Genomic DNA, 26,874 nt, shown 5'->3' with positions numbered 1-26,874 from the left:
GCACCTAGCACGGTGCCTTACGTAATAAGATAGGCACTCAGTGTATTTTTGGAGAGAAGGAAAAATGAAGTAAAGAAGAAAGGAAATAACTCAAGTAGCTCATATGAGCATGGTGTAGGTGTCTAGTTTCTGGATGAAGCAGAGAAAAACAGTGAGCTTGAAAACTTGAAGCCTACCCATCACCCCAAATAGATTCCATGTTAGTATTCTCGGACATCACTTTAAAAATCTGAACAGTAAGAGACAGAAAATGATTGAGGAGCCAGATAAGTTACACAGTTTGAAATTTAAGTATCCCTGTTCATTTGAAGGGGAAAAACACAAAAGTGTGTACATGTGGATAAGTCATATTTTAATTAAAATTCAAGCTAAGACCTCCAATTTCTAGTTTATATAAGGTACCAGGAACATAGTTAATTGCAGTTTTGCTGAGTACAGTAAATAAAAGGGCTTTACTGGTTTATTTTATGACTAGTTTTAATTATATTTTTAAAATAAGTTATGCATTTACATGATACAAAAATCCAATATACAAAATGGTATACTCTCTCACCTCTATAGGGACTTAGTTTCCATTTTCACAGACAACCTTATGTTACCATTTTTTTAAAATATCCTTCCAAATAAATAATCAGGCAAATCCTGAATATTCCTTTTTTGTTTTCATGTTTATAGGATATGTTCTACATCTTTTTTTCTTTTCTACTTTAACGCTGTGTCGGAGTTCCTTCTATTTCAGTGCTTAAAGCCCTTCCCCATTTTTTTGTGGTTACATGTTATTCCATGTATCAGATTTATAGTTCCACCAGCAATCATTGAATATGCCAAATCAGGGATAGACAAATTTTTTTTTGTAAAGGGCACACAGTAAATATTTTAGGCTTGCAAGCCACATTCTCTGTTGCATTTTTTTTGTTTGTTTGGTTTAATTTTATTTACAACCCTTCAAAAACAAAAACCATTCGTAACTTACAGGCCATACAAAAACAAGTCAAGGGGACTCGGTTTGCTAGCCCTTGCAGGCATACAGTTATCAATTTGATGGATAAAACATTGTGATCCCAATATAGTTTTATTTGTATTTATCTTATCAGTGAGGTCGAGTATATTTAAGAGTCATTTGTATATCCTTTTCTGTGACTATTCATATTTTTTGCCCAATTTCCTACAGTTTTTAATTTCATTTATAGTAACATTTTAAAAGACTAGTCAAGTGCAATAGTGAGAAGCGGGTTGTCACTTTTTGTATAGGGAAATCACCTCTTATCTGTAAAATGAATTGCAAATGTTTTCCACAGTTTTATCTTTTTACTTTGCTTCTAGAAGATTTTGCCATGCAGAATTTCTTTTTCTTTTGAGATGGAGTCTCGCTCTTTTGCCCAGGCTGGAGTGCAGTGGCATGATCTTGGCTCACTACAACCTCCATCTCCCGGTTTCAAGTGATTCTCCTGCCTTAGCCTCCTGTTTAGCTGGTACTACAGGCGCATGCTACCATGCCTGGCTAATTTTTGTATTTTTAGTAGAGATGGTGTTTCACTCTGTTGAACAGACTGGTCTTGAACTCCTGACTGCGTGATCTGCCCACCTTGCCTACCACACCAGGCCCTTTTGAGTAGTCAAATTTGTCAAACTTATGACTTGGGTTTTATGTAATACTTTAGACCTTCCCCACTGTAAGATTATGAAACAGGCTGAGTGCTGTGGCTCACACCTGTAATCCCAACACTTAAAGGAGGCCGAGGCAGGCAGATCACTTGAGGTCAGGAGTTTGAGACCAGCCTGGTCAACATAGTGAAACCCCATCTCTACTAAAAATATAAAAATTATTAGCTGGGCATCATGGCATATGCCTTGTAGTCCCAGCTACTCAGGAGGCTAAGGCAGGAGAATCACTTGAACCTGGAAAGCAGAGTTTGCAGTGAGCTAAGATCGTGCCAGTGCACACCAGCCTGGGTGACAGAGCAAGACTGTCGCAAAAAAAAAAAAAAAAAAAAAAAGATTATCAAACAATTCTTTCATATTTTTTTCCTTGTGTCTTTGTGATTTCATTTTGTCACTTAAATCTTTGATCCATTTAGGCTTTATATTGGTATGAGGAGAATAGAACCAACTTCTATTTTTTTCCAGTTGGCTCAACAGTTGTCCAAACACTACCTGTTGAACTATTCTCCACCTCCCCCCATCCCCCATTTGAAGTGCCACCTTTTATTACACACTACACTACAGTATGTATTTGAATCTAGTTTTGTATATTCTATTCTATTGATCTATCTCGACAGGCTTGCTTTTGAATTCCAACTCCCTCACAGAATTATCTGTGGTCATATTTCATTGAAGAAATATAGATACAGTCAAAGAAATAAATCTATCTGTAGCCGGCACCTATACCCCTTGCTTACCTCACCTTCCATTACAAAGGAAGAGATGTCCCTGCTCCTGTCCCTGCTCCTGTTTTATTCCTGGTCCCAGTTCTTCTGGTTCACTCTAGAACTTTGCTCCTAGAGTTCACCCTGTTTTCCAGATCATTAATTTCTGCCTCTCTTGGATAATTGTCTAGCAAACATCCCTTAATAATATTTAAAAAGCAACCAAACAAAAAGCCCTTTTCCTAACAACACCTTCCCATTATGATTACATTTCTCCATCTTAAGAGTAAAAATCCATTTCTATACCTTCTGTTTTCCTCAACACAAACCCACCCTATTCCTTTTTATTTTTATTTTTGAGACGGAGTAATGCTCTGTTGCCCAGGCTGAAGTGCAGTGGTGCGATCTTGGATCTTGTCTCACTGCAACCTCTACCTCCCAGGTTCAAGCAATTCTCATGCCTCAGCCTCCCAAGTGGCTGGGATTACAGGCATGCACCACCCACGCCGTTCTTACCTCAGTTGGTGAAATGACTTCCCAAGGTTACCAACAACCTCCATCTTGTACAGAATTAGTTCTCTTTTTTGTCTCTTATTGTATCTCACCTCAGTCTCAGCAGGATTTAAGCCAGCCAGCTTCGGTGACTATGATCACTAGATTTCCTCCTGCTGAACTAGCCTGTTGAGTTGTTTCAGGGCTCTTTCCTCTGCTGCTTTCTCATATCCATCTTCATCTTATTCCCGAGGAAGCTCATTCAGTTTTGTGACTTTAAACATCATCTGTGAACTGCCATTCAATTTTTTTTTCCATCTCTTCCCTCATACCTGAACTCCAGACTAGAACATTTTGTTTTTCCTTTCAACTCTAGTTGAAAATGTCTAGACAGTGTGCAAGCAGAGCTTGGGATTTCTTTCCCAGACCTATTCCTTCTTAGTCCTTCTCCATCTTAGGTAGTGGTGCCTATCATTCAGATATTTGGGACAAAAACTTAAAGGTTAGTCTTATTTTCTCCCATCCAGTCAATCAGGAAGCCCTATCAACTCTTTCTCCAAAATGTATCCCAAATAACATAGTGGTTAAGAGAGCCAGGCTGCCTCCGTTTAAATTCTGGCTCAGTCTTGAGCAAGTCGACATCTGTGACCCAGATTCCTCATCTGTTACATGAAGTTAAAATAGTATATACCTCCTAAGATTGTAAATATCTGAAATGTAGTACTCTGCTGAATTAGTATGTGCAAAGTGCCCAGAACAGTGTGTCGCATTTAATGAGTGGTCAGTAAATGTTCATTGTCCCCAGTATAGATGGTATTAGTAGTTATACTGGAACTAGTAATACCATTACTGCTACTGCTCCTGTAGCCCAAGCTTCTGTCCTCCCTTGCACGGACTACTGAGATAGCCTCTTGTACTTTCAACTCTTGGCACTTCTACTGTCCATTCTTTACATACCAACCAGGATAATATTTTAAAAAATACAAATCTTGCCTGCTTAAAAACTCCAGAGGCTTCCCATTGCAGTTCTAGTAAAATCCAAACACTTAACGTGATGTTCAAGGCCTTTTGTGATTTGGCCTCTGCCTGCCTGCCAATTTTACCTCCTCTTACATTCACTAGGTGCTGTGGTTTAAAGGTGTCCTGCAAATTTCATGTGTTGGAATTTTTTTTTTTCTTTTTAAGACAGAGTCTCACTCTGTTGCCCTGGCTGGAGTGTAGTGGCACAATCTTGGCTCGCTGCAACCTCAGCCTCCCATGTAGCTGGGCCCACAGGCGCCTGCTACCACGCCCAGCTAATTTTTCTGTATTTTTAGTAGATATGGGGGTTTCACCGTGTTGGCCAGGCTGATCTCCTGACCTCAGCCCACCTCAGCCTTCCAAGGTGTTGGGATGACAGGCGTGAGCCACTGCACCTGGCCATGTGTTGGAAATGTAATCCCCAAATGCATATGTTGATTGACGGTGTGGCTTTGGGAGGTAATTAGGATCAGATAAAGTCATCAGGGTAAGGGCCCCTATGATGGGACCAGTGGCAAACAAACTCTTGCCCACTTGCCATGTGATGCCTTCCACCAGAAGCCATGTAGATGCTGCTACCATGCTCTTGGGCTTCCCAGCCTTCAGAACTGTAAGAAATAAATTCTTTTTAAAAAATTGATTACCCAGATACTCTGTTACAGCAACAGGAAACAGACTAACACTAGGCTTGATCCACTCTGGCCTTCTTCTGGTCCCTTGAAATTCTCCTGCCATGCTCCCCACTCCCACCCACTTCCAAGGTCTTTGTACTTGTTATTCCCTGTGTCTGGAATGCTCTCCCCTTGGAGCTGACTGGTTTCTTCAAGACATTCAGGTCTCATCTCAAATGCCACCTCTTCAGAGCAGTCATCCCAGACCATCTGGTTAAAGTAGCTCCTCCCCCATTACCACCTTATTTTTTCCTTTGCACTTAGCAAATAATGGAATTTGCTTATTTGTGTGTGTGTGTTTGTCTTAAGTTCCACATAGGCAGGGGCTTTTGCTTATCATTCAAAACAGCCTCTAGACCAGAGCTTAGGAGTTAGGTGGTGGAGTGCCAAGTCTTTTAAAATGGGGGTCAAGTAGTGTTTCCTTGGCGGGAGCTTCTTTTCCTAGATAGCCTCTTAATAGTTTGGAATGTGCAGCTCATAGTTATTAGGAAATGTTTGCACTTTGGAAAAACGTCCTTGCAAATTCTTCCTTTTCTGTTTCTGAGTCACAGATTGTATTTTAAATTGTTCTAGAAGCAAAAATGTTTTAACCCAGTTGTAGTGACTGCTAGGTGTTTTCTTTTGAACACATACATGCAAACACACACACACACACACACACAAAACTCTTAGAGTATTAATATGGTAATGTCCCGAGCTCATGTAATATGTACCGTTTCAAAAATAAGACATATATTAGCTGTGACATGATTATAACTGCCAGCAAGGAAGGATCATAAAAAAGAGGTCACTTCCCGATTGTTTTAGGAACACCAGCAACAGCATGCTTCGTAAACTGGCTTAGACTTGATATCTTTCAGTCTGTTAGTCACCTGCAGTGTACTGTAATTTTCACTGTTTTTGAGCAGTGATAAGCACTCACAATTTAATGGTCATGTTCTTCATACCCAGGTAAAAGAAGAGCTAAATTTGTGTTCATTGATTTAAATTGAACTCTTAGCCCATAAGTGTAAATTTTTTGCCATATGCTTAACAGTTCAAACTGCTTATGCTAAAATGCTTATGATACAGTAAGAACAGGATGAAAAATTACATTTATATATACATAATCTCAGTTATGCTAAATGTAGATTGAAAGCAGTCTCCAAGGAGGTATGTTAGCCTGTTCATGTTGTTAAGTGGACGGCAGGATTATGGGGGTTTTTAATATTTTTCTGTATTGGGCAAACAAGCATATGGGAATGATTTCTGGGTGGGGCCTGAAGCCATGCCCAGCTCTGGGATGCCCTTTACAGCCAGTATGTGAGGCACAGACCCATGGCAGATTGTCCTGGCCCTTGCTCATGATTGAACCTCTAATAGCAAGAGCTGCTTTGTACCAGTATAGCCAAAACCAGGGGTGTCCAATCTTTTGGCTTTCCTGTTTACATTGGAAGAAGAAGAATTGTCTTGGGCCACACATTAAATACACTCACGATAGCTGATGAGCTAAAAAAAAAAAAAAAATCGCGTAATGTTTTCAGAAAGTTTACGAATTTGTGTTGGGCATTCAGAGGGCAGCATGTGTCCCAAGGGCCACAGGTTGGACAAGCTTCACCTAACGCATTCCTCAAGGTTAGGTCAGACTGCAAACATTTGTGTATTCATTTGTTTAACACTTTTACACTAAAAGGCTGATTTGCCAGTCATGTTATTTACATTAAGCAGACTGTTAACTCAAATGGGCATGCCCTGAACTCACTGCTCCTGGTATGCTAGAGAAGAAGACTCATATTAAACCACTATTAAGTTGGTACAAAAAGTAATTGTGGTTTTGCTATTGAAAGCAATGGCCAAAACCGGTTACTTTTGCACCAACCTAATACATATGCAGGCAATTTCAACTTGTGGTAAGGGTTATGAAAGAAAAGTTATCAGATGGCTATCTGAGAACTCAGAGCAGAGTAGAACCTAATTTAGGTTGAGAGTTTCAGGTAAGACTAAAACCCAAAAACCGGGAGGAGTTAGCCAGATAGTATAAGAATATGCCAAACAGAGGAAGCTGCATGGCAAAGGCCAAGAAGCATAGAAGAATGAAGAGCAGAAGACCAGTGTGGGTCTGATACAGCTGAGCTAGGAAAGATTGGCCCAAGATAGGGAGGGAAACAGGAGGGACACGGTTCTGGGAACTGCAACGTAGGGAAGCTGTTTGTGTCTGAAACAAGTCAAAGAGTTGCTGAGGACAAGGAGTGCAACCCCCTCAACCCCTAATAACAAAAAGTCTCTTTGCTTGGATCTCCACACACATTCAGAGTGTTTGTTGTGGCCTCAGAGGATCCTTTCTAAGGCCAAGTAAGCATGGCCAAAGGTAACTGGATGCCATTAGTGCACATCACCACTACCGCTTCTGTAAGAACCTGGCTTCTTTACACTGAGTGTAAAAATGTATTAAACAATGCATGCTCTGAGAAAAGTGAAGGCATGCCAGATGCAAGTATTTAAGATAGATTGGCCATCCACCCCAAAAAACAGATGTTCCAGTAATCTGTTAGTTGGGGTATACAATGTTGGATTCTGTTGATAATTCTACTACCAAGTTGTTGGGATGGGATGTCTTCTTCTATGAAATAGTAGTAAGTAAGCCTTTCAATGAGGTCCTTAATGTGAGGCATGATGTAGTAAACGCATTAGCAGTTTTTTTTTTTTTTTTTTTTTTTTGGTCACTTGTTTCTTACTCAAGAGAAACATCTTGGCCAGGGTGGCTCAGCCTATAATCCCACACTTTGGGAGGCCAAGGCACACGGGTCATTTGAGGCCAGGAGTTCAAGACCATCCTGACCAACGTGGCAAAACCCTGTCTCTGCTAAAAATGCAAAAACTAAACCAGCATGGTGGTGCGCACTTGTAGTCCCAACTACTCAGGAGGCTGAGGCACAAGTATTGTTTGAACCTGGCGGGTGGAGGCTGCAGTGAGCTGAGATTATGCCACTGCACTCCAGCCTGGGTGACAGAGCGAGACTCCATCTCAAAAAAAGGGAAGAAACACCTCTTTAATTATTGCCAATACAGATTAGTGTGAAAACAAAGAGATCCTTTAACCCACTTTCATACCTGTGTGGATATATTGCAGTTGATACCCCATTATTGTCAGCATGCGGTTGTACTGGGAAATTTTCACTTTTGATTATAGCTCATTACTAAAACCCAACTATTTTAAGAGAAATGCCTTTGAGTCATAGGCTTGTTTTATTGCCGTGGTCTCTGATAAGTGGTTCATGGTTCTTCCCCTCAGTGAGCATACTTCATTTGCCATTCTCTTTAAAATCACTACAGATTGAAAACTAGTATATTGAACTCTAAAAACATATCTCTTTCCTACACTGGAATTCTGAAGGAGAATGTACTGAGCATTACTTATTTTTTCATTCTTCTTAGATTCTTCCTAATCCTTTGGGGAAAACTGCGACACGAGATGGCTGCAAATAAGCCCAAGGGTCAGAATTCTTTGGCCTTACACAAAGTCATCATGGTGGGCAGTGGTGGTGTGGGCAAGTCAGCTCTGACTCTACAGTTCATGTACGATGAGGTAAGTGCTAATTTTATAATGGATCAAAGTTTAGGCTTTCAGAGAGTATTTCTCTAGCTTATTTTTGGTGCTATTTTTTATGGATTCTTTGAATCCTTGAAGCTACTAATAATTTTTTTTTTCATTTTTGTGTTTAGAGCCAACATCTGTATATAACTTGATTTAACAAGTTGTGGACTTAAGGTCCTTAAAAACCTCACGCTTTAAAAACTAAACTAAAAACAGTACCCATTTTTGAGTAGTCTAACTTTAGCTTTTTTGTTTTTAGGTTTTATTGGAGATTCTACCTTTAATTAATAGAAGTGGTGGGTATAATACTTAATAGAGACTGGAGGTTAACATATATAAAATATCTTTTAATAACCTTGATTTAAAAAGTCATTTATTTATCGTGTGTTTGGCATGGCATTACACTCATCATTAAACAGGTAAAGGTCATGTCACAAAAATTTGTGTTACTACACAGGTTACAGATTCATAGTCATGTAATTTATATCAGACCTTAATATCCCTGAGTTAAGGTGTAGCCTGTATACAGCAATATAGTCTTTCCCTAGAGGACTGTTACCAAGTCTTAATGATTTAAAAGTTGGTAATCCAGTGTAAACATTTATCCTCACTTCTGTTTCCTCCCAATAAAAACCAGGTTTTATGGCTGCAGAAAATTTAGTCCTCATGACAATCTTGTGTGGGAGATGGTGGTATCCCCATTTTACAGATGTGAAAACAGAACCTCAGAAAGTTGCCAAACTTTCCCAAGAAAAGTGATCTGTGATGAGCAGCAAAGTGTTAATTAAACCTAGTCTTTTGACCAAAAAAACCTAGATTTTTCCCACCCCCTGTCCTTTATCTTTTTTTTTTCACCTTTTATTTTTTTAAATAGAGATGAGGGTCTCGCTCTGTTGCCCAGGCTGTTCTTGAGCTCCTGGGCTAAAGCAGTCCTCCCACCTTGGCTTCCTAAAGCTGGAATTACAGGTGTGAGCCAGTGCACCCAGCCCCCCATGTCTTTTTCTACTGCCTGTGTCTCACCATTCTTTTTACACACATACATAAAACCCTTAAATCTATCAGTTGCCATGCTTGTTAGTGACCAAATTAAAAAGTTTAGGGAAGGCATAAGCAGGAGAATCACTTGAGGCTAGGAGTTTAAACCAGCTGGGCAATAAAGTAAGACCCTATGTCTGTGAAAAATTTTAAAAATTAGCTGGACATGGTGCTGCATGCCTGTTTTCCTAGCTACTTAGGAGGGTGAGGCAGGAGGATTGTTTGCATTGGAGGTTACAGTGAGCAATGACTGTGCCACTGCACTCCAGCCTAGACAACAGAGCAAGACCCCTGTCTCTTTAAAAAAAAAAAAAAAAGTTTATGGAGAGAAAATTGAAATGTTACTTTAAGTGAAATTACTGATTTATTTGTTCAATTCTGTTTTTGTGGTGTTTAAGAGCTACTCTTCTCTCAAACTAAAACTTAAATCAGTCTCCTCCTTGACAATAAAGAAGCCAAAAGTAAAAATATTCACATACCTAATCTTCTTTTTAAGATAATGTCTCGCTCTGTTGCCCTTGCAATGGTGCGGTCTCAGCTCACTGCAACCCCTGCCTCCCAGGGGAGGCATTTCAAGCCTTCCAAGTAGCTGAGACCATAGGCATGTGCCACTACGCCCAGCTAATTGTTGTATATTTTTGTAGAGACACGGTGTATCCATCTGTTCCAACACTGCTATTAAGAACTACCTGAGACTGGGTAATTTATAAAGAAAAGAGGTTTAATTAAAAAGAGTTCTGCAGGATTAACAGGAAGCATGGCTAGGAAGCCTCAGGAAACTTACAATCGTGGCAGAGGGTGAAGGGAAAGCAAGCACATCCTCACCTGTTGGAGCAGGAGAGAGTATGAGAGTGAGGGGGGAGGTGCCACCCACTTTAAAAACCATCAGATCTCGTGAGAACTCAACTATCATGAGAACAGTATGAGGGTAATCCACCCCCATGATCCAATCACCTCCCACCCAGTCCCTCCCCCAGCATTGGGAATTACAGTTCAACGTGAGATTTGGTTGGGGGCACAGAGCCAAACCATATCATGGGGGTTTGCCATGTTGCCCAGTCTGGTCTTGAACTGCTGGGCTCAAGTGATCCACTCACCTCAGCCTCCCTAACTGTTGACATAACAGGCATGAGCCACCACACCCAGCCCACATGCCTAACTTAATGAATGACTAAGCACATTAGCATATATATGTGGTGGAATGTTATTTGACTTTTACAGTTACAAATACACTGTGTCCATTTTTAAAATAATTATTTATTGAGTATCTACCATGTACCAGACACTGTTGTAGGATTTAGAGATACAGTGATGCATATGCAGTGTTCCTGCTCTGAGGGGTTAAATTCTAATGACAGGGTACAGTCGTAGCAAATAAATAAGAACATATATCAGATAATGAAAATATTTGTAAGAGCTAATAAAAAACCCACAAATGTCTCTGTATACGTGAATACATGTTAACATTAATATCAAAAGATAGGCTAGGCGTGGTGGTTCACACCTGTGATCCCAACACTTCGGGAAGCTGAGACGGTAGGATTGTTTGAGCCCAGGAATTCAAGACCAGCCTGGGCAATATGGTAAGGCCTTGTCTACATACATATACACATACTTATCATCTACCTGCCTACCTACCTACCAGTTTATCAAGGTATATTAAAGTGAAATTTATGGGGCTGACAATGGGAGTGAGAATGTAAAGTTGTTTAATTGTACTATTTAAAAGTTTGGGAAGAAGTCTCATAAAGTTTAAGATTTTACTTTCTATAGAGTAGTATAAATCACTTTATTGACTTCGTTCATTTTAGAAAAAGAAAAGATTTAATAATACTTCCAGTGCTTACCAAAATATTGACTTTTAAGTTATTTTCACAATTCTGGCATGAAAATTTATATTTAGAGCCACATAGAAAAAAAGGTTCTTATAAATTTGGTAAAATATATGTGTAATAGTTTTTGCAGGTTTTGTGTTTTAAGGAAGAAAAGCTGTTTCAAGCTGTAAACAGCCTAGAGGTAATAATTCAGCCCTCTCTTTTTGCCAATGAGAAAACCAACAGATTGTCTAAAATTAAAATTGAAATTAATGTAGTTTTGGAAACTGGGTAAAGGATATACAGAACTCTTTGTACTACTTTGGCAGCTTCACATGAATTTATGATTATTTCAAAATAAGAAGTTTTAAAAAGTAAAAATAATAATTTACAAATTGCTGTGTTTTTATCTTTTCTAGTTTGTGGAGGACTATGAGCCTACCAAAGCAGACAGCTATCGGAAGAAGGTAGTGCTGGATGGGGAGGAAGTACAGATCGATATCTTAGATACAGCTGGGCAGGAGGACTATGCTGCAATTAGAGACAACTACTTCCGAAGCGGGGAAGGGTTCCTCTGTGTCTTCTCTATTACAGAAATGGAATCCTTTGCAGCTACAGCTGACTTCAGGTATGTCCTAGAGTAATTTTGTTGCTTGTTACATACCATATAACAATTTCTTCCCCAGAAACAAGTAGACAACCAGAGGTTCTCACTTGTTAGTCTTTTACTCTATCTCTAATTGTGTGTATTCCCTTTTTGATATCAGTATATGACTCTTTCTACTATGTTAACATACACACAGATATTTAGGATACTTTGCATAATCTTACAGCTATCCCAGTGTCAGCTGTATTAGAGCTTGATTTTGTGACAACTTCAGTTACCCAGAGTCTATGAGTTACTGAAGTATTTGTCTTTAGTGTAAACTACTGCTGCCATAACAGTTCAAACTTAGAGGACATAATGGAGCTTACCCAGGTTTTACATCTTTCTCTGTTAGTTCTGGTTTCTCAGCACCTATGTGATGCTCAGCAGGCACATTGCCATCCTCCTCAAAATACAGATGCCCTGATAGTGCAGACTGAATTTTTTGTTTTTTTTATTGCATGGAAACCTTCAGAATGAATGAATTTTTGAATAGAAATAATATCACTGTAGATGGGCACATTAGGTTGTTATATATTATTTTTAATATTTATTGTTTAATCTAAATCTGGCACCCATTTGGTTTTAGAGGAGTTGGTTTTGGTGAAGGGGAAAGAGGTTCTCCTCTTTAAGAGAAATTTGGCATGGAGTTCTTGAGTGGTCTTGCAAATACTCCATGGATAAATCCAAAGTCTTCTTTAATTAAATGATGCATATTTTTATTTCTCCTCTTTAAGAGAAATTTGGCATGGAGTTCTTGAGTGGTCTTGCAAATACTCCATGGATAAATCCAAAGTGTTCTTTAATTAAATGATGCATATTTTTATTTCTCTGTTATGGAGGACAGAAAAGAAGCATGTAATATATCCTCTATTTTCAAGATTCACACAGCCTAGATGAATATATAACGCATGTAAGCAAAAGCAATTTAGTGACAAAGTAGAAAACATGTGCAATGGTTGGTACAGAGGATCCAGGAGGGGAAAGAAGCTGGGAAACCTTCATGAAATAGATGAGCTTGAAGAAAAGAGGGATTTTCACAGATAAGCAAAGAGGGCATTTCAAGTGGTAAAGCAAAAAATGAAACCAAGGCTTATACAGAGCATTCCTTTTAATGTGCACTTGAAAATCTCAAGAACTTACTCTAAGAGAGCATTCTTTGCAAAAAACATGTACTTGAGAAACTTTGAAGTATAAATTTATCATAAAATAAAGTTTGTTGGTTTCTATGAGGAAGGAATTTCATATATGATGACATGCAAAGGATGGCAGACCCTGGTAAGTTGTAATTGCGGGAGATATGTTGAAAGTCATAGAAATGCCAATGCTTATACATTCAGTGTATATTTGAGTGCTTATAATGTAGCAAGTCCTGTTCTAAGTAATGAAATAAATGTTGTCACCAAAGCCAAAGTGATATCTCAAGAGAATAAGGTATTTTCATGCCAAGAATCTTGGACTATTACTGTTACAGAAAATAAGGACAATTCATTGCTCTGGCGTACCTCTAATATGTTGCCCCTGTCATAAATAAAAATGGCTCTAGTGACTCAACTCACCAACAATAGGAAAGGCTTTTTTGAAAAGATTGAATGGTTGTAGTAGGCACGCCACGTCGTCTAAATGGCAAGGGTAGCGTAAATAACAGCTCCTCTCCTTAGCCTTCCTGGTCATCTCTGTGATCCACAAAATCCATTTATTCCTCGTCTGTATATGTGATGTCCTTGCTACAGCTCCAGTATCATGCTTAACACACTCTTATACTGAGCTAGATTTATCTGTGTTTTTCCCAATAAGGTCAAAACTCTTGAGAGCAGGACCCATTCCTTGCTTGTCTCAGTATCCCCAGTATGTATATATGACATAGTTGCTAGCATGTAATCTACACTAAGTACATGTTTTGTAAACATTTGTTTTAATTTAAAGATCCTTACCTTTTACTTCTTACTTTCCTATGTCAAAAATGAAGAAGTTGGACCAGATTGTACTTTTCTAGTCTGAAATTCTATAATAGCTTCTAAAGCTGTTATTTAAAGGGAGTATTACATTAAGCAAAATGTGTACGAAGTTTATACACATAGGATTACCTTTCTCTGACATCCAGAAAAGTTGCTAATAAAACCAACCTATTAACTCTAAAAAAGATTGTCTTCTCACCTCGGAACCCAGTAAATCCAGGTTTTCTATGGCCGTGTTTCTGCTAGCATCAGTCACACTATAGTTTTTCAGTATTGGTTTCCCTGCAGTGCCTGACTCAGAGTAGCTTAGTAGGTATTTATTAAGAAATAAGGCCGGGCGCAGTGGCTCAAGCCTGTAATCCCAGCACTTTGGGAGGCCGAGGCGGGTGGATCACGAGGTCGAGAGTTCGAGACCATCCTGGTCGACATGGTGAAACCCCATCTCTACTAAAAATACAAAAAATTAGCTGGGCATGGTGGCGTGTGCCTGTAATCCCAGCTACTCAGGAGGCTGAGGTAGGAGAATTACCTGAACCCAGGAGGCGGAGGTTGCGGTGAGCCGAGATCGCGCCATTGCACTCCAGCCTGGGTAACAAGAGCGAAACTCCGTCTCAAAAAAAAAAAAAAGAAAAAAGAAATAAATGAGTGACTATATATAATATACACACATATGACCCAGAGGTGCTAGAGTTACAAACACCTGAGTCGGTCTCACCTTCCAAGTGGTGAGATTGGGTGGCAAGTCAGTTGTCGTTAACAGCTTAGGAAACTGGTTAAGAAAGTCACAGCAGGCCCTAGAAAAAGACTGTGATTGGCCAAAAACCTCTTCACAAGTATAGCATATATTTAATAGTAATCATGGTGAGAGTTGACATGGTTTTTGCAAGAAATCATGTGAGTGGTAGGAAGCATCGTAGCACCATGTAGTGCTGTACATCTTAATGTACATCACCCAGATACCGTGCTTGACATTTTTATTTTCTAAAAGGATATGTAAGATAAGTTAATCAGTGAAGAATGGAGTTGACTTTCTCTGTGGCCCATAGTCTGTATGGCTTATAGTCTATTCACATTAGAACTGAGAGTTCAGGTCCTGACAACTTCCTCTGAGTGTCGAATGTGTTAGAATGTTTCCTACATCATGATTAATCAAGTGAATGAAGTAATAACAATAGTAACACTACCTCATACTCATGCAACACTTAGGAGCCAGAGTCCATCCTAAGCGTTTACATATATAAACTAGTTTCTCAAACAACACTGTGAGGTAGATACTACTGGATTTCATAGATTCTAAGATGTACATTTTTTATGTTTTAACATCTCTCAGGGCTGTGTCTTATGATATGGGTCCGTATAGTTATAATTGCCAGCAGTTTTTCTTGGTAGTCTATAAAATAAGATTGAGAACTAGTGATGTCTTAAATTTGATTTTTTTTTAAAAAGTGAAATCTGAATTTATAAATGAAGAAACTGAAATGCAGGGAGGTTTAGTGGCTTGGCCCCAGCTCGTGCCATCAGGAATAGCATAGAGTTAAAATCAGGAGGTCTGCCTTCATATTCTCATGGTATCTGTTGTACACGTTCATCGTGTGCTCTAGAGTTGGATTTTTCAGTCCTGGTTCTACTGAAGTGTGACTCTGAGCAAGTTAACATAATTTCTCTGTGCCTCAGTCTCCTTATCTGTAGCATAAGAATAATAGTGATACTAACTTCATGGGTTTAGGTAAGGATTAAATGAGAAAATGTATATAAAGTACTGAAAACAGTGTTTGGTACATTGAGAGCACTGAGTAAAATGTCAGTGGTAGTAGTATGATGGTGGTGTTTAGGAAACATTGTCTAAGAAGCACAGAATAGAATAATTTGAAAATAAGTCAAGAAGAATATTTTTCCCAGTTTCTTAAGCATCACTATAAAATGCCTGCAGCCAGGCACAGTGGCTTATACCTGTAATCTCAGCACTTTGGGAGGCTGAGATGGGTAGATCACTTGAACTCAGGAGTTCGAGACCAGCCTGGACATGGTGAAACCCCATCTCTACAAAAAGAAGAAAAAAATTAGCTGGGTGTAGTATAGGTGTGCTAATTTAGTATAGGTGTGCTACTCGGGAAGTTGAGGTAAGAGAATTGCTTGAGCCCAGGAGGTGGAGGCTGCAAGTGAGCCGTGATCACGCTACTCCACTCCAGCCTGGGTGACAGAGTGAGACGTTGTCTCAAAAAAAAGCCTGCAAAACCAAGTGTACTTTGCTGATTTGCCATTCTGACATCCCTTTAATTTTTTCATTTTCTCTTATTCTAAAATAGAGTTGCCCCTCTATCTGGGGGCAGTTGGTTCCAGGACCCCTTGTGGATACCAACATCCAAGTTTCTTCGATATTCAAGTCTCTTCTATAAAATGGTGTGGTTTTTTATAGCCTATGCACATCCTCCCATGTACTTGAAGTCATCTCTAGATTACTTTTAATATCTAATACAGTGTAATTGCTATGTAAATAGTTGTTATGCTGCATTTTAAATTTTGTTTTACTTTTGATAGTAGCATTTTTTGGTTTTTGATTTTTTTTTTTTTGGAGACAAGGTCTTACTCTTGGTCTCAAGGTCTCAGACCAGAGTACAATGATGTAACCATGGCTTACTGCAGCCATGAACTTCTGGGCTCAAATGACCTTCCTAAGTAACCAAGGCTACAGGTGCACACTACCACACTCGGCCAGTTTTTTAAATTTTTTTTTATTTTTTATAGAGACAGGGTCTCACTATGTTGCCTGTACTGGTATTGAACTCCTAGCCTCAAGCAATCCTCCTGCCTCAGCATCCCAAAGTGCTGGGTTTACAGGTATGAGCCACTGCACCTGGCTGTTTGGGAATTTTTTTCAGTGTTTTTTATTTGCAGTTAGTTGAGTCTGAATACAGAGGACTGACTATACTTATATTCTTATAACTTCAACAGCTCTTAATAATTTCAGAGGAGAAGCATTTTTAAGGTTGCAAATTAGTGAACCTAAGTCTTAGAGATTTCTTTTTGTTTGTTGACTTTACAAGAAAACATTTCTACCAGTAGATTAATAATGAGCTAACATTTTTTTAAATGTTTACTCTGCGCCATGCAGTGATAAGCACTTCACATTTAACCCTCATAGCAACTTTATAAGGAGGGTATCATTGTTAGCTCCATTTTATAGATGAGGAAACTGAGATAAGTACTTTGCTCAGAGTCACGTGACTGGGAAGAGCAGAACCATGGTACTTTAAAACTGATGACACTTTCGCAGTGTCTGACTTACCTCTAAATGTAAAATCTGTGCTCAAGATCTAACTTCCAGTAATTTCTGGCACATTTGGGTTTTAAAAACAATTGGTGGGACCCTTGATATGATGCAATAAGAATAGCACTCTAAATCTCCCAAGAACCTGCAAGTGTAGTTTGATCAGGAGGAAAACATCCAACAAATCCCAATTGAGAGACGTTCTACAAACCGCCTGCCTACAGTCCTCAAAACTATCAAGGCCATCAGAAACAAGAAGAGTCTGAGAACTACCACGGCCAGCTTGGGGCTAGAGAGACATGACAAAACTAAATGTCATGTGGTGACCTGGATGGGATCCTGGAACAGAAAAAGGATGTCAGGCAAAAAGCAAGCTCATTTGAATAAAGTTTGGACCTTAGTTGCTAATACTGTATCAATATTGGTTCATTAATTGTGATACATGTAGCACAGTAGAAGATCTTAACAATAGGGGAAACTAGGCGTGGGGCAGACAGGAACCTTCTGTACTATCCTTATAATGTTAATATTTCTTTTTCATTTTCTCCTACCCAGGGAGCAGATTTTAAGAGTAAAAGAAGATGAGAATGTTCCATTTCTACTGGTTGGTAACAAATCAGATTTAGAAGATAAAAGGCAGGTTTCTGTGGAAGAGGCAAAAAACAGAGCTGACCAGTGGAATGTTAACTACGTGGAAACATCTGCTAAAACACGAGCTAATGTTGACAAGGTAACATGTGACTCTCTTTACTACTGTGTCATGCTAAAATAGCTTGGTTTGCTTTAACTTGACTCTATTTTGTCTAGAGAGTCTATGAAACTTTCAAATAGAGATTTAATATTGTTGCTTTTTATCATCCCTGAATGTTCAGATACATGTTAGGAATTTTACATCACCTTAGCTTCCCAATAGACATTAAAACATGAGACACTGCAGCTAAATGTACTTATTTTTTTTAAAATACTGATGGCATTCCTGACCTTTTTTTTCTCCCTTTATCCTATTGGGACTTTGGATAATATCGAAGGAATTGTGTGAGTCCCAAGATTCCAGCAGCACCAAATGTTCTTATCTCTGACCTGATGCCTGCCCAAACCCACTTAAGTTCTTAAAAATAAGGGTACCTCCCAAGATGAAGAAGTCCCCAGATAAGGGCATTTTAAAATCTCTCCTGCCACTATACACTTCCCACCTTCAGCCTTTGTTTTCTCCTGAAAGAGAAAGAAAGGAAAGGAAATCCTCTGCCCTCCTTTCTTGTCTTCCTTCTTTGTTCAGAGTGGCTCTTCCTGAAAACCAGATGTGGAATACCCCCAAGTACATTTAATCCCACTGCACTAGACCAGCTCCAGTATCTAGAAAAACTGCCCAGTAGGCTGAGGTAACACAGAATCTTAAAGGCCTCTAAGTGGGGCCTTTCTTCAGCCTGCAAGTATCTAGGCTCTACAGTAGTGCCTCTCAAACTCTACTTGAGAATTGTCTGTAAATTTTGATAAACAGACTTTCTTGGGTCTTAACCCCAGAGGTTCAGATTCATTTGGTCTGGAATGGGGCTGAGAATTTGCACTTCTAGCAAGTGCTGCATGTGCTTGTAGATCTATAACCCTGATCCAGAAGGTACTAGGTTAAAAAAAGTTGGAGATCTGTTCTGTTATTTTGCTGTAGGTCTTAAAACAGTGTCATTGCTGTCTTAAGCTTATTAACTTTTTAGCACACTGTCTGATTCCTTTAGGTCCAAGATAGCTGTACAAAATTAGTACTACGGATTTCTATTTAGGATACTAGTTTTTTCTAAGGTTAAGACTAGGGCGAGAGAGAGAGAGAGAGAGAGAGAGCGAGTGAGAGAGAGAGAGAGTGTGTGTGTGTGTGTGTGTGTGTGTGTGTGTGTTTTCTTAAATAACAGTTATTTCTCACAGTTCTAGGGGCCGGCAAGTCCCAGATCAAGGTCCTAGACAATATGGTTCTGGAGAGGGCTTTCTTCCTGATTTGTAGGAAATACCTTACACCTTCCTGCTGTATCTTCACATGACACAGAGAGATAGCTGTCCTCGTTCTTCTTACTAGGATACTGATCCCATCACAAGAGCCCTACCCTAGTGACATAATTACCATCCAAAGACCCCATCTTTTATTGCCATTGCATAGGGGATTAGGATTTCAATATATGAATTTTAGGGTGACATAAGCATTCAGTCCATAGCATGCCCTGTCATATATTCCTGGGAACCATGGTTTCTGAACAAAGTAAGTAGGGCTTGAGTATTTCAGTTAGCTCTCATTTGGAAATGGGAACAAGAATACCTGCCTTCATAGGATTATTGTAAAGATTAAATGAAATCACATATGTAAAATGCCGCAGCCTATGCCTGACCTGTAGTAAGTCATTAGAAAATTACAGGTTTAAAGAGACAATTTGTAGGGCAAAATTTTTTCAGGTACTACTGAAAATATATTTTAAGATTGAAGGTGTTTGAGATTTTGAAGGGCAACATTGAACATTCCCATAGCATATATATACTTTATTTTCTCCTAATTGATGTCTTGAGCAGGTTGTAGAACACACTGTAAAAACTATTTGAACCTGAGGGGAGTGTGGAAGAGGTGCAGACACTGGCAGTGTTGTTACAGCACAAGGACGGTGTTGTAACAGTCCTTGTGCTGGTCATCTGTTGGCATCAGAGGCCCTGGGAAGTATGGTGTATGCATTATCACAGCTCTTACAGGACAGTGAGAAAATGACCAAAAACAGCAACAGGCATGTCTTAGAAAGGAAACACAAATGGCCTTTAAACTGGAAAAGATGCTCAGTCTCACTTACAAAAAGGAAAGTACAACTTAAAAATATAGTGGGATGTCCTTTTTTTACCTGTCACTTTGGGAGAAAAAGGCAAAGAGGTTGAGAACAGAATATACTGTTGGTGACAGTATAGAAAAACAGGAACCTCTCACGTCGGTGGAAGGGCAGTTTTGTGATATCTATCAGAATTATGACCCAACAATTTAAGTCTTAAAAACGTGTGATACAGACAAATCATGCACTCACGTATAAATGTATGTTCAGTGGTAGTCAGTGGAATGTTAACTGTGTGGAAACATCTGAAGCATTATTTTTAGAAGCAAAAGACTGGAAATATCCAAGTGTTCAATAATGGACTAGTTTAAATAATGGAGTATTACCCAACCATTGAAAAGAAATAAGGATAGAACTAAATGTGCTGATATCAAATGATCTTCAGTTATAAAGTAAGTGAAACAAAGTGCAGAGTGGTGTCTGTAGTTTGCTGCCATGTGTTTTGAACACACATACATACACATTATCTATGTACATATCATAAGGATATGTAAGACTCTGGTACTTATGGTTGCCTCCAGAGAATTAAGTCACAGTTTATGCTCGTTTCACTGTAAATAACCTTGTGAACTTTTTGCCATATTCATGGACACTTGGCCCTCAAGCAACACAGGTTTGAGCTGTGCAGATGTTTTTCATAGATGCAGTCTACCCTCCATGTCAGCGGGCTCTGTATCCACAACCAAACGCAGATGGAGAATACAGCAGGATGTGAAAACTGTATGCAGAGGGCTGGCTTTTTTGTATCCATGGGTTCCACAGGGTCAGCTGTGGGACTTGAGTAGGTACAGATTTTGGTATCCACAGGTGCATCCTGGAACCAATCCCCCACAGATACTGAGGTACAACTGTATTACTTTTTCAAGAAAGAAAAAGGTATAGGGGTCGTTTTAGTTACTATGGCTGTGTAACAAAGTAGACTCCAAAACCTTTCTGGGTAAAACAATTGTTTGTTCTGCTGATACATTCTGTGGCTAAGAATTTGAACAGGGCACAGTGAAAGTGACTTGGCTCTGCTCTGCAGTGTCTGGTGCCTCAGCTAAATTAAGTCTGGACACTGGAAATACCTAACCTTAGGTTCTGAAGGCTTGTTTGCACGTGTCTGGCTCAGCCAGTTGATGCTGGCTGTTATCCAAGGATGCCTCAGTTCCTCTCCAGGTGGGTTCCTCCATGTGGCCTTTTCTCTGTGTGTTAGTTTAGGCATCCTCACAGCATAGTGGGCAGAGCCTCCAAGGACAAGTGTCAGAAGAGAATAAGAACCAGGCAGAAACCATACAGCCTTTTATGACTTAGTCTCGGAAGTTAGGCAGCATTATTTCAGCCTCTTTCTACAGGTTGGAGGTAGTTACAAAGTCTCACCTAAGTTGAGAAGGAAGGGGAATCAACTTCACCTCTTGAGGGAAAGTGGCAGGATTCTGGAAAAGCACATAGGAAACATTGCTGTAACCAGTTTCAGATAATACAGTCTGCACTCAGTGGTCACCTCTCCAAAACAGAATTACATTAAATAAGGTTGCTTGTAAAATGAAGTGCAAATCCATACTGAAGATGACAATTTTGTGTACTGCTACATCCTGCAGAGTGGCTACCAGATAAAGTATCTCAGTGGCTATGTAAAAGTCATTTGCAGTAACTATTCCATTTCCAGAATTAGGTTATACTTGTCTTCGTGGTTTTTTCCTGAGGAAATAATCTAATAATCAGAAGAGCTAATATTTATTTGTGCTTATAAGAGCCAGGCACTATGGTAAGTACCAACTATTTAATCCTTAATTGTGTGAGGCATAGATACTCTTCTGATGCTCATTTTTTAGATGAGGAAGATGAGAGGTGTGGGGAGATTACATAACTGGCTAAAGGTCACAGGATTCATGGTGGCATCTGCTGCCTCTGGGTCTGGCCAGCTCTGGTGCTCACATTCTTTCTAAACGATTTTACTCAAAACAATGGTTGAGGCCAGCCACGGTGGCTTACACCTATAATCCCTTTACTTTGGGGGGCCAAGGCAGGCAGATTACTTGAGCCCAGGAGTTCGAGACCAGCCTGGGCAACATGGCAAAACCCCATCTCTACAAAAAGTACAAAAATTAGCCAGGTGTGGTGGTGAATGTCTGTAGTCCCAGTTACTCAGGAGGCTGAGACAGGAGGATTGCTTGAGCCCGGGAGCCGGAGGCTGCAGTGGGCCCAGATAATACCACTACCCTCCAGCCTAGGTAACAGAGCAAGACCCCATCCCAAAAACAAAACAAAACAATGGTTGGAATAGCCACTGTTTTCCCATTTCTTATGTCATCCACTACTAGAAGCCTGATCACAAATTTTCCGGAATAGCAAGTGTTATTTCCTTCTATTAAATTGCAAAATATCATGCTTTGTCACAGAAAAATGCTAGCTCTCCGTAAGATCATTGGCTCATGCCTTATCCTCATCTGGATTCCACATAGACCATTGGCTAAAAGTTTCAAAGATGTAGATTTTAAACCTACTCATGAAAAAGTGTCATAGCCACCAGAGCTGGGGCATGGCATGTCTCAGGAGGCCATGCTTGTCACAGAGGGATCACCCTAAGGCTAGAGGATCTGGGCAAACCTATTGTATACTCACTGGATTCATTCAGTGACCTTGTTAGTACTCTTCTAGCTAAATGCTCTGCTTCTTAATTCACAACTCCAAGGTTGCTCTTGATTTTTAAAAACATCTTGGCAGAACAGAGAGAAGTTGAGCTAGTATTAACAGATGTCCAAAGGGGCAGTGTGATTTATTATGTCAAGAGAATCAGTTTTATGTTGAGAGACTTTTGGTAGAAATATACTGTATTTTTTGGAAAATATCATATTTGGGTTTTTTCACTGTACAAGTAATACATGGATACATACTATGTAAAGAAAAGTTCATAATACAGAAACATAAGAAGGAAAAGTGAGTCACTTTTCTCCCGTATTTCACTCCCTTCCCCTCCCGTTTAGTAACCAGTGCTAACACGGGTGTGTCTTTCCAGACGTTAAAAGCAGGCATACGTATCTCTAAGGGGAAGTTTGTGTTTGCTTGTTTTTTCCCCTAATATTAATAAGATATATGTATACACACACACACACACACAACACACACACACACACACACACACACACACACTGTATTTATATCTATATGTACAGTGCACATTTCTGTGGTTTTTTTAAATTTTATGACAAATCTCATAGCTCTTCCATGTCACTGCATATAGATGTATCCCATTCTTTTTAAAACCACAAAATATTCCATGGTTAAGCTTTCCCATAATTTAGCCATTTTCCTGTTAACAACATTTGTTTGTTACAGCACTGTTCACAATAGCCAAGATACAAAACCAATACAAATGCCAACAACAGAAGAATGAATAAAGAAAATGTGATATATATACACTATGCAATACTATTCAGTCATTGAAAATGATAATTAAATTCTGTCATTCATGGCAGTATGGATAGAACTAGAGAAAATTAAGTGAAATAAGCCAGGAATGGGCAGTTAAACACTGCATGTTCTCACTCATATGTAGAAGTTTAGAAAAAGTTGATTTCGTGGCCGGGCGCGGTGGCTCAAGCCTGTAATCCCAGCACTTTGGGAGGCCGAGGCGGGTGGATCACAAGGTCGAGAGATCGAGACCAACCTGGTCAACATGGTGAAACCCCGTCTCTACTAAAAATACAAAAAATTAGCTGGGCATGGTGGCGCGTGCCTGTAATCCCAGCTACTCAGGAGGCTGAGGCAGGAGAATTGCCTGAACCCGGGAGGCGGAGGTTGCGGTGAGCCGAGATCGTGCCATTGCACTCCAGCCTGGGTAACAAGAGCGAAACTCCGTCTCAAGAAAAAAAAAAAGAAAAAGTTGATTTCATAGAAGTAAAAAAAAGAACAGAGGATACTGGAGGCTGGAATGGGAAGGACAGGGAGAGATTTGTTAAATTATATGGAATTACAGCTAGATAGGAATGTGCTCTAGTGTACTATACTACTGCAAATAACTATACTAGATAATATATAGTTTCAAATACCTGAAAGGAGGATATTGAATATTCCCAACACAAATAATAAATGATTGAGATGATGGATATGCTTATTACCCTGATCTGATCACTGTACATTATATATTAAAACATCACTGTGTGCTCTGTGAATATGTGTCAATTAAAAAGATAAAATTCAATCAAAAATAAAATTTGAAATTAAACCTTCATATAGTATCCATTTCTTAGTGATTTATCTGCATTAGAAAGCAGTACTGGGAATACTCTAATAATTACATTTAGTTAGAATCGAGACCTCCTGCCCTAGCTAGTTAGCCAGAGACTTGAAACAGAGATCTTTTGAAATTCCTAATCTCTGGGAAAATAGAATCACAACCAGTGGGGGCAAGAACTAATGTGTTTTATTTCATCATTGTGTTTCATTCTGTTGCATACTCTGTGTGTGTGTGTGTGTGTGTGTGTGTGTGTGTGTGATATGCTCAGTTTTTCCCTTTAATCATTTATGCTGCTTCATGTTGGTCCTATGTCTTTTTGACTCAGGCCATTCATTTTTGATAGCTACCTTGTTTTCTGATTTAAAATTTATACTTCTTCAGATCAGGAATCAGCCGTTCATCTAAGGAACTCAGGTTCTGTTTAAGAAGAATGGTATTGGCAACCAACAGAATGGGAAAAAATTTTTGCAGTTTACCCATCTGACAAAGGGCTCAGGGAGGGGAGCACTACACACTGGGGTCTGTTGGGGGGAAATAGGAGAGGGACAGCGGGGGTGGGGAGGTGGGGAGAGATAGCATGGGGAGAAATGCCAGATATAGGTGAAGGGGAGGAAGGCAGCAAATCACACTGCCACGTGTGTACCTGTGCAACAGTCTTGCATGTTCTTCACATGTACCCCAAAACCTAAAATGCAATTTAAAAAAAAAAAGGTATTTAGCAGACACAGCATAGGTATTTAATTTGCCTGTTGCTGTTGGGTTATCATTTTTCAATAGTGCTAGGAAATAGGTATTATTAAAAGAAAAGAAATAATGTGATCATGTTATTTCCAATTCAAATTTAACATTATAAATGTGTTTACCTCTTTGATTTTGTACTTACATCTTTTCTCTTACACTGAAAATCTTGGTTCCCAAATTACACTAACATAATTCCTTTGCATTAGTCTTCAGTGTATGTAAAATAGTTCCAAAAGAGCAGCATTGCTGCCACGAACAAACTACAGAATGAAGTTTGGCTGGGTGTGGTGGCTCACACCTCCCAGCACATTGGGAATCTGAGGCACGTGGATCATCTGAGGTCAGGAGTTTGAGACCAGCCTGGCCAACACGGCAAAACCCCATCTCTACTAAAAATACAAAAAAAAAAGCCGGGCATGGTGGCTCATGTCTGTAATCCTAGCTACTTGGGAGGCTGAAGCAGGATAATCTCTTGAACCCGGAAGGCAGAGGTTACAGTGAGCTAAGATTGCACCATCACACTCCATCCTGGGCAACAGAGATTCTGTCTTAACCAAAATTTAAAAAAAAAAGTTTAAGATTTGTCTTTGTTTTTTGTTGTTGTTGTTGTTTTTAAAATTGGAATTTTGTTTTTACTTTTATCCTTAGCATCTATTCTAAAATAAATGCTTTATATGCTGTTTTATAGACCTTTGAAATAATTCCTCTGTATGACTGTTGTCACCAACTTGGAATATAGTCAGTCTTGTTTTTTTCTGGGGTTTTTTTGTTTTTTGTTTTGTTTTGTTTTTTGTTTTTGTTCTTGTTTTTTTTGGTTTTGGGTTTTGGGTTTTGGGTTTTTGAGGTTTTTTGTTTTGAGATGGAATCTCACTTTGTTGCCCAGGCTGAAGAGATCAATGGCATGATCTCTGCTCACCGCAACCTCTGCCTCCTGAGTGCAAGTGATTCTCCTGCCTCAGCCTCCCGAGTAGCTGGGATTATAGACATACACCACCACACCTGGCTAATTTTTGTATTTTTAGTAGAGACAGGGTTTTAGCATGTTGGCTAGGCTGGTCTTGAACTGTTGACCTCAGGGAACCCCTTCCTCGGCCTCCCAAAGTGCTGGGATTATAGGCATGAGCCAGAATGCCTGGCGAGTCTTACTTGTTTTCATTTGATTTTCAATTTTTAGGGTTTGTATTTTATTTTTACTTATTTATTTTTTTTCTTGACACTGAGTCTCACTCTGTTACCCAGGCTGGAATGCAGTGGCATGATATTGGCTGACTGCAACCTCTGCCTCCCGGGTTCAAGTGATTCTTGTGCCTCAGCCTTCCATGTAGCTGGGATCACAGGCACACACGACCACACCCAGCTAATTTTTGTATTTTTAGTAGAGACAGGGTTTCACCATGTTGGTCAAAGTAGTCTAGAACTCCTGATTTCAGGTGATCTGCCCACCTCAGCCTCCCAGAGTGCTGTGATTACAGGCGTGAGTCACCGTGCCTGGCCTAATTTTATTTTTGAATATGCAAAACACCAATGTCTCTAAAGTAGAAATTCTGTAACAAGATATATTCAGAGATGCCTCACTCTTCCTTGTACTCTCCTCTCTCCTTCTTGAAAATGAAGTTGATTATTAGGGTTTGGTTTATTATTTCATTGTTCTTTGTGCAAGGACAAACACTTATGTACTCCTGCCCTACATACACACACACACAGGTGGCACTCTATCTGCTATTCTTCACCTTGGTTTTTTCAGTTAGTTTTCACTAGAAAACTAGAGGCACATTAGGAAAGGCCACATCAGACATGATATAAACACACTTCTTTATTCACAGCAGTTATTACCACTTTAATATTTCTTGCTTAACTTTAGTCTTAATGAGTTTTTTAATTCTATAAGTAAAAACTTTTTAAAATCCAGAATTCAAAAGTGATCATAAAGTTATTCCTCCTTTTATCATACACTCTCAGGTGTTTATGTGGAGTGTGAGTGTGTAGCCTTCCAGACCCTTCTGTGTTAGAGAACAGAGGAATTTGTTATTGAAATTTAACTTTGAATTGTTACACTCATAATTTTTTTAGTTACTATGCTACTATCTCATTATTTACCAGTTCCTAGACATCAAATGAAAACTGATAAATTCTCAAATATAGAGTAACAAAGTTGTTTGGTAGTGTCTGGTATCAAGATGATAAAGGAAAAGTCAACTTCATTTCTAAAAATGGAGCTGAA

The 26,874-nt window shown here is 39.3% G+C and overlaps 2 protein-coding genes across 7 annotated transcripts in view; one reads left to right on the top strand and one right to left on the bottom strand.

The window, feature by feature from the left end:
- RALA (RAS like proto-oncogene A) overlaps positions 1-26,874 on the top strand; it is an 81,106-nt gene that overhangs the window by 51,474 nt on the left and 2,758 nt on the right. For 3 of the 6 annotated variants that reach the window (XM_003930757.4, XM_074379799.1, XM_074379800.1), the window contains exons 2-4: positions 7,964-8,114; positions 11,392-11,600; positions 17,400-17,574. In XM_003930757.4, coding sequence (XP_003930806.1) covers positions 8,001-8,114; positions 11,392-11,600; positions 17,400-17,574 — 498 coding nt within the window. In that variant the 5' untranslated portion in view covers positions 7,964-8,000. Of the gene's footprint in view, positions 1-7,963; positions 8,115-11,391; positions 11,601-17,399; positions 17,575-26,874 lie in introns of those variants that run through there. The other 3 variants (XR_012512233.1, XM_074379798.1, XM_074379797.1) reach the window with 3 other exon arrangements.
- LOC120360895 (uncharacterized) overlaps positions 1,994-26,874 on the bottom strand; it is a 94,849-nt gene continuing 69,968 nt past the window's right edge. Inside the window, exons 4-5 of the mRNA XM_074379796.1 lie at positions 24,556-24,597; positions 1,994-4,486 (exon numbers count right to left, since the gene is read on the bottom strand). The gene's annotated coding sequence lies outside the window, so the exon portion shown is untranslated. The remainder of the gene's footprint in view (positions 4,487-24,555; positions 24,598-26,874) is intronic.

This window comes from Saimiri boliviensis, chromosome 10 (genome assembly GCF_048565385.1).
Source record: "Saimiri boliviensis isolate mSaiBol1 chromosome 10, mSaiBol1.pri, whole genome shotgun sequence".
NCBI classification, from domain to species: Eukaryota; Metazoa; Chordata; class Mammalia; order Primates; family Cebidae; genus Saimiri; species Saimiri boliviensis.
Note: the sequence above shows the minus strand (reverse complement) of the source record. Positions and strands in the feature narration are given on the sequence as shown.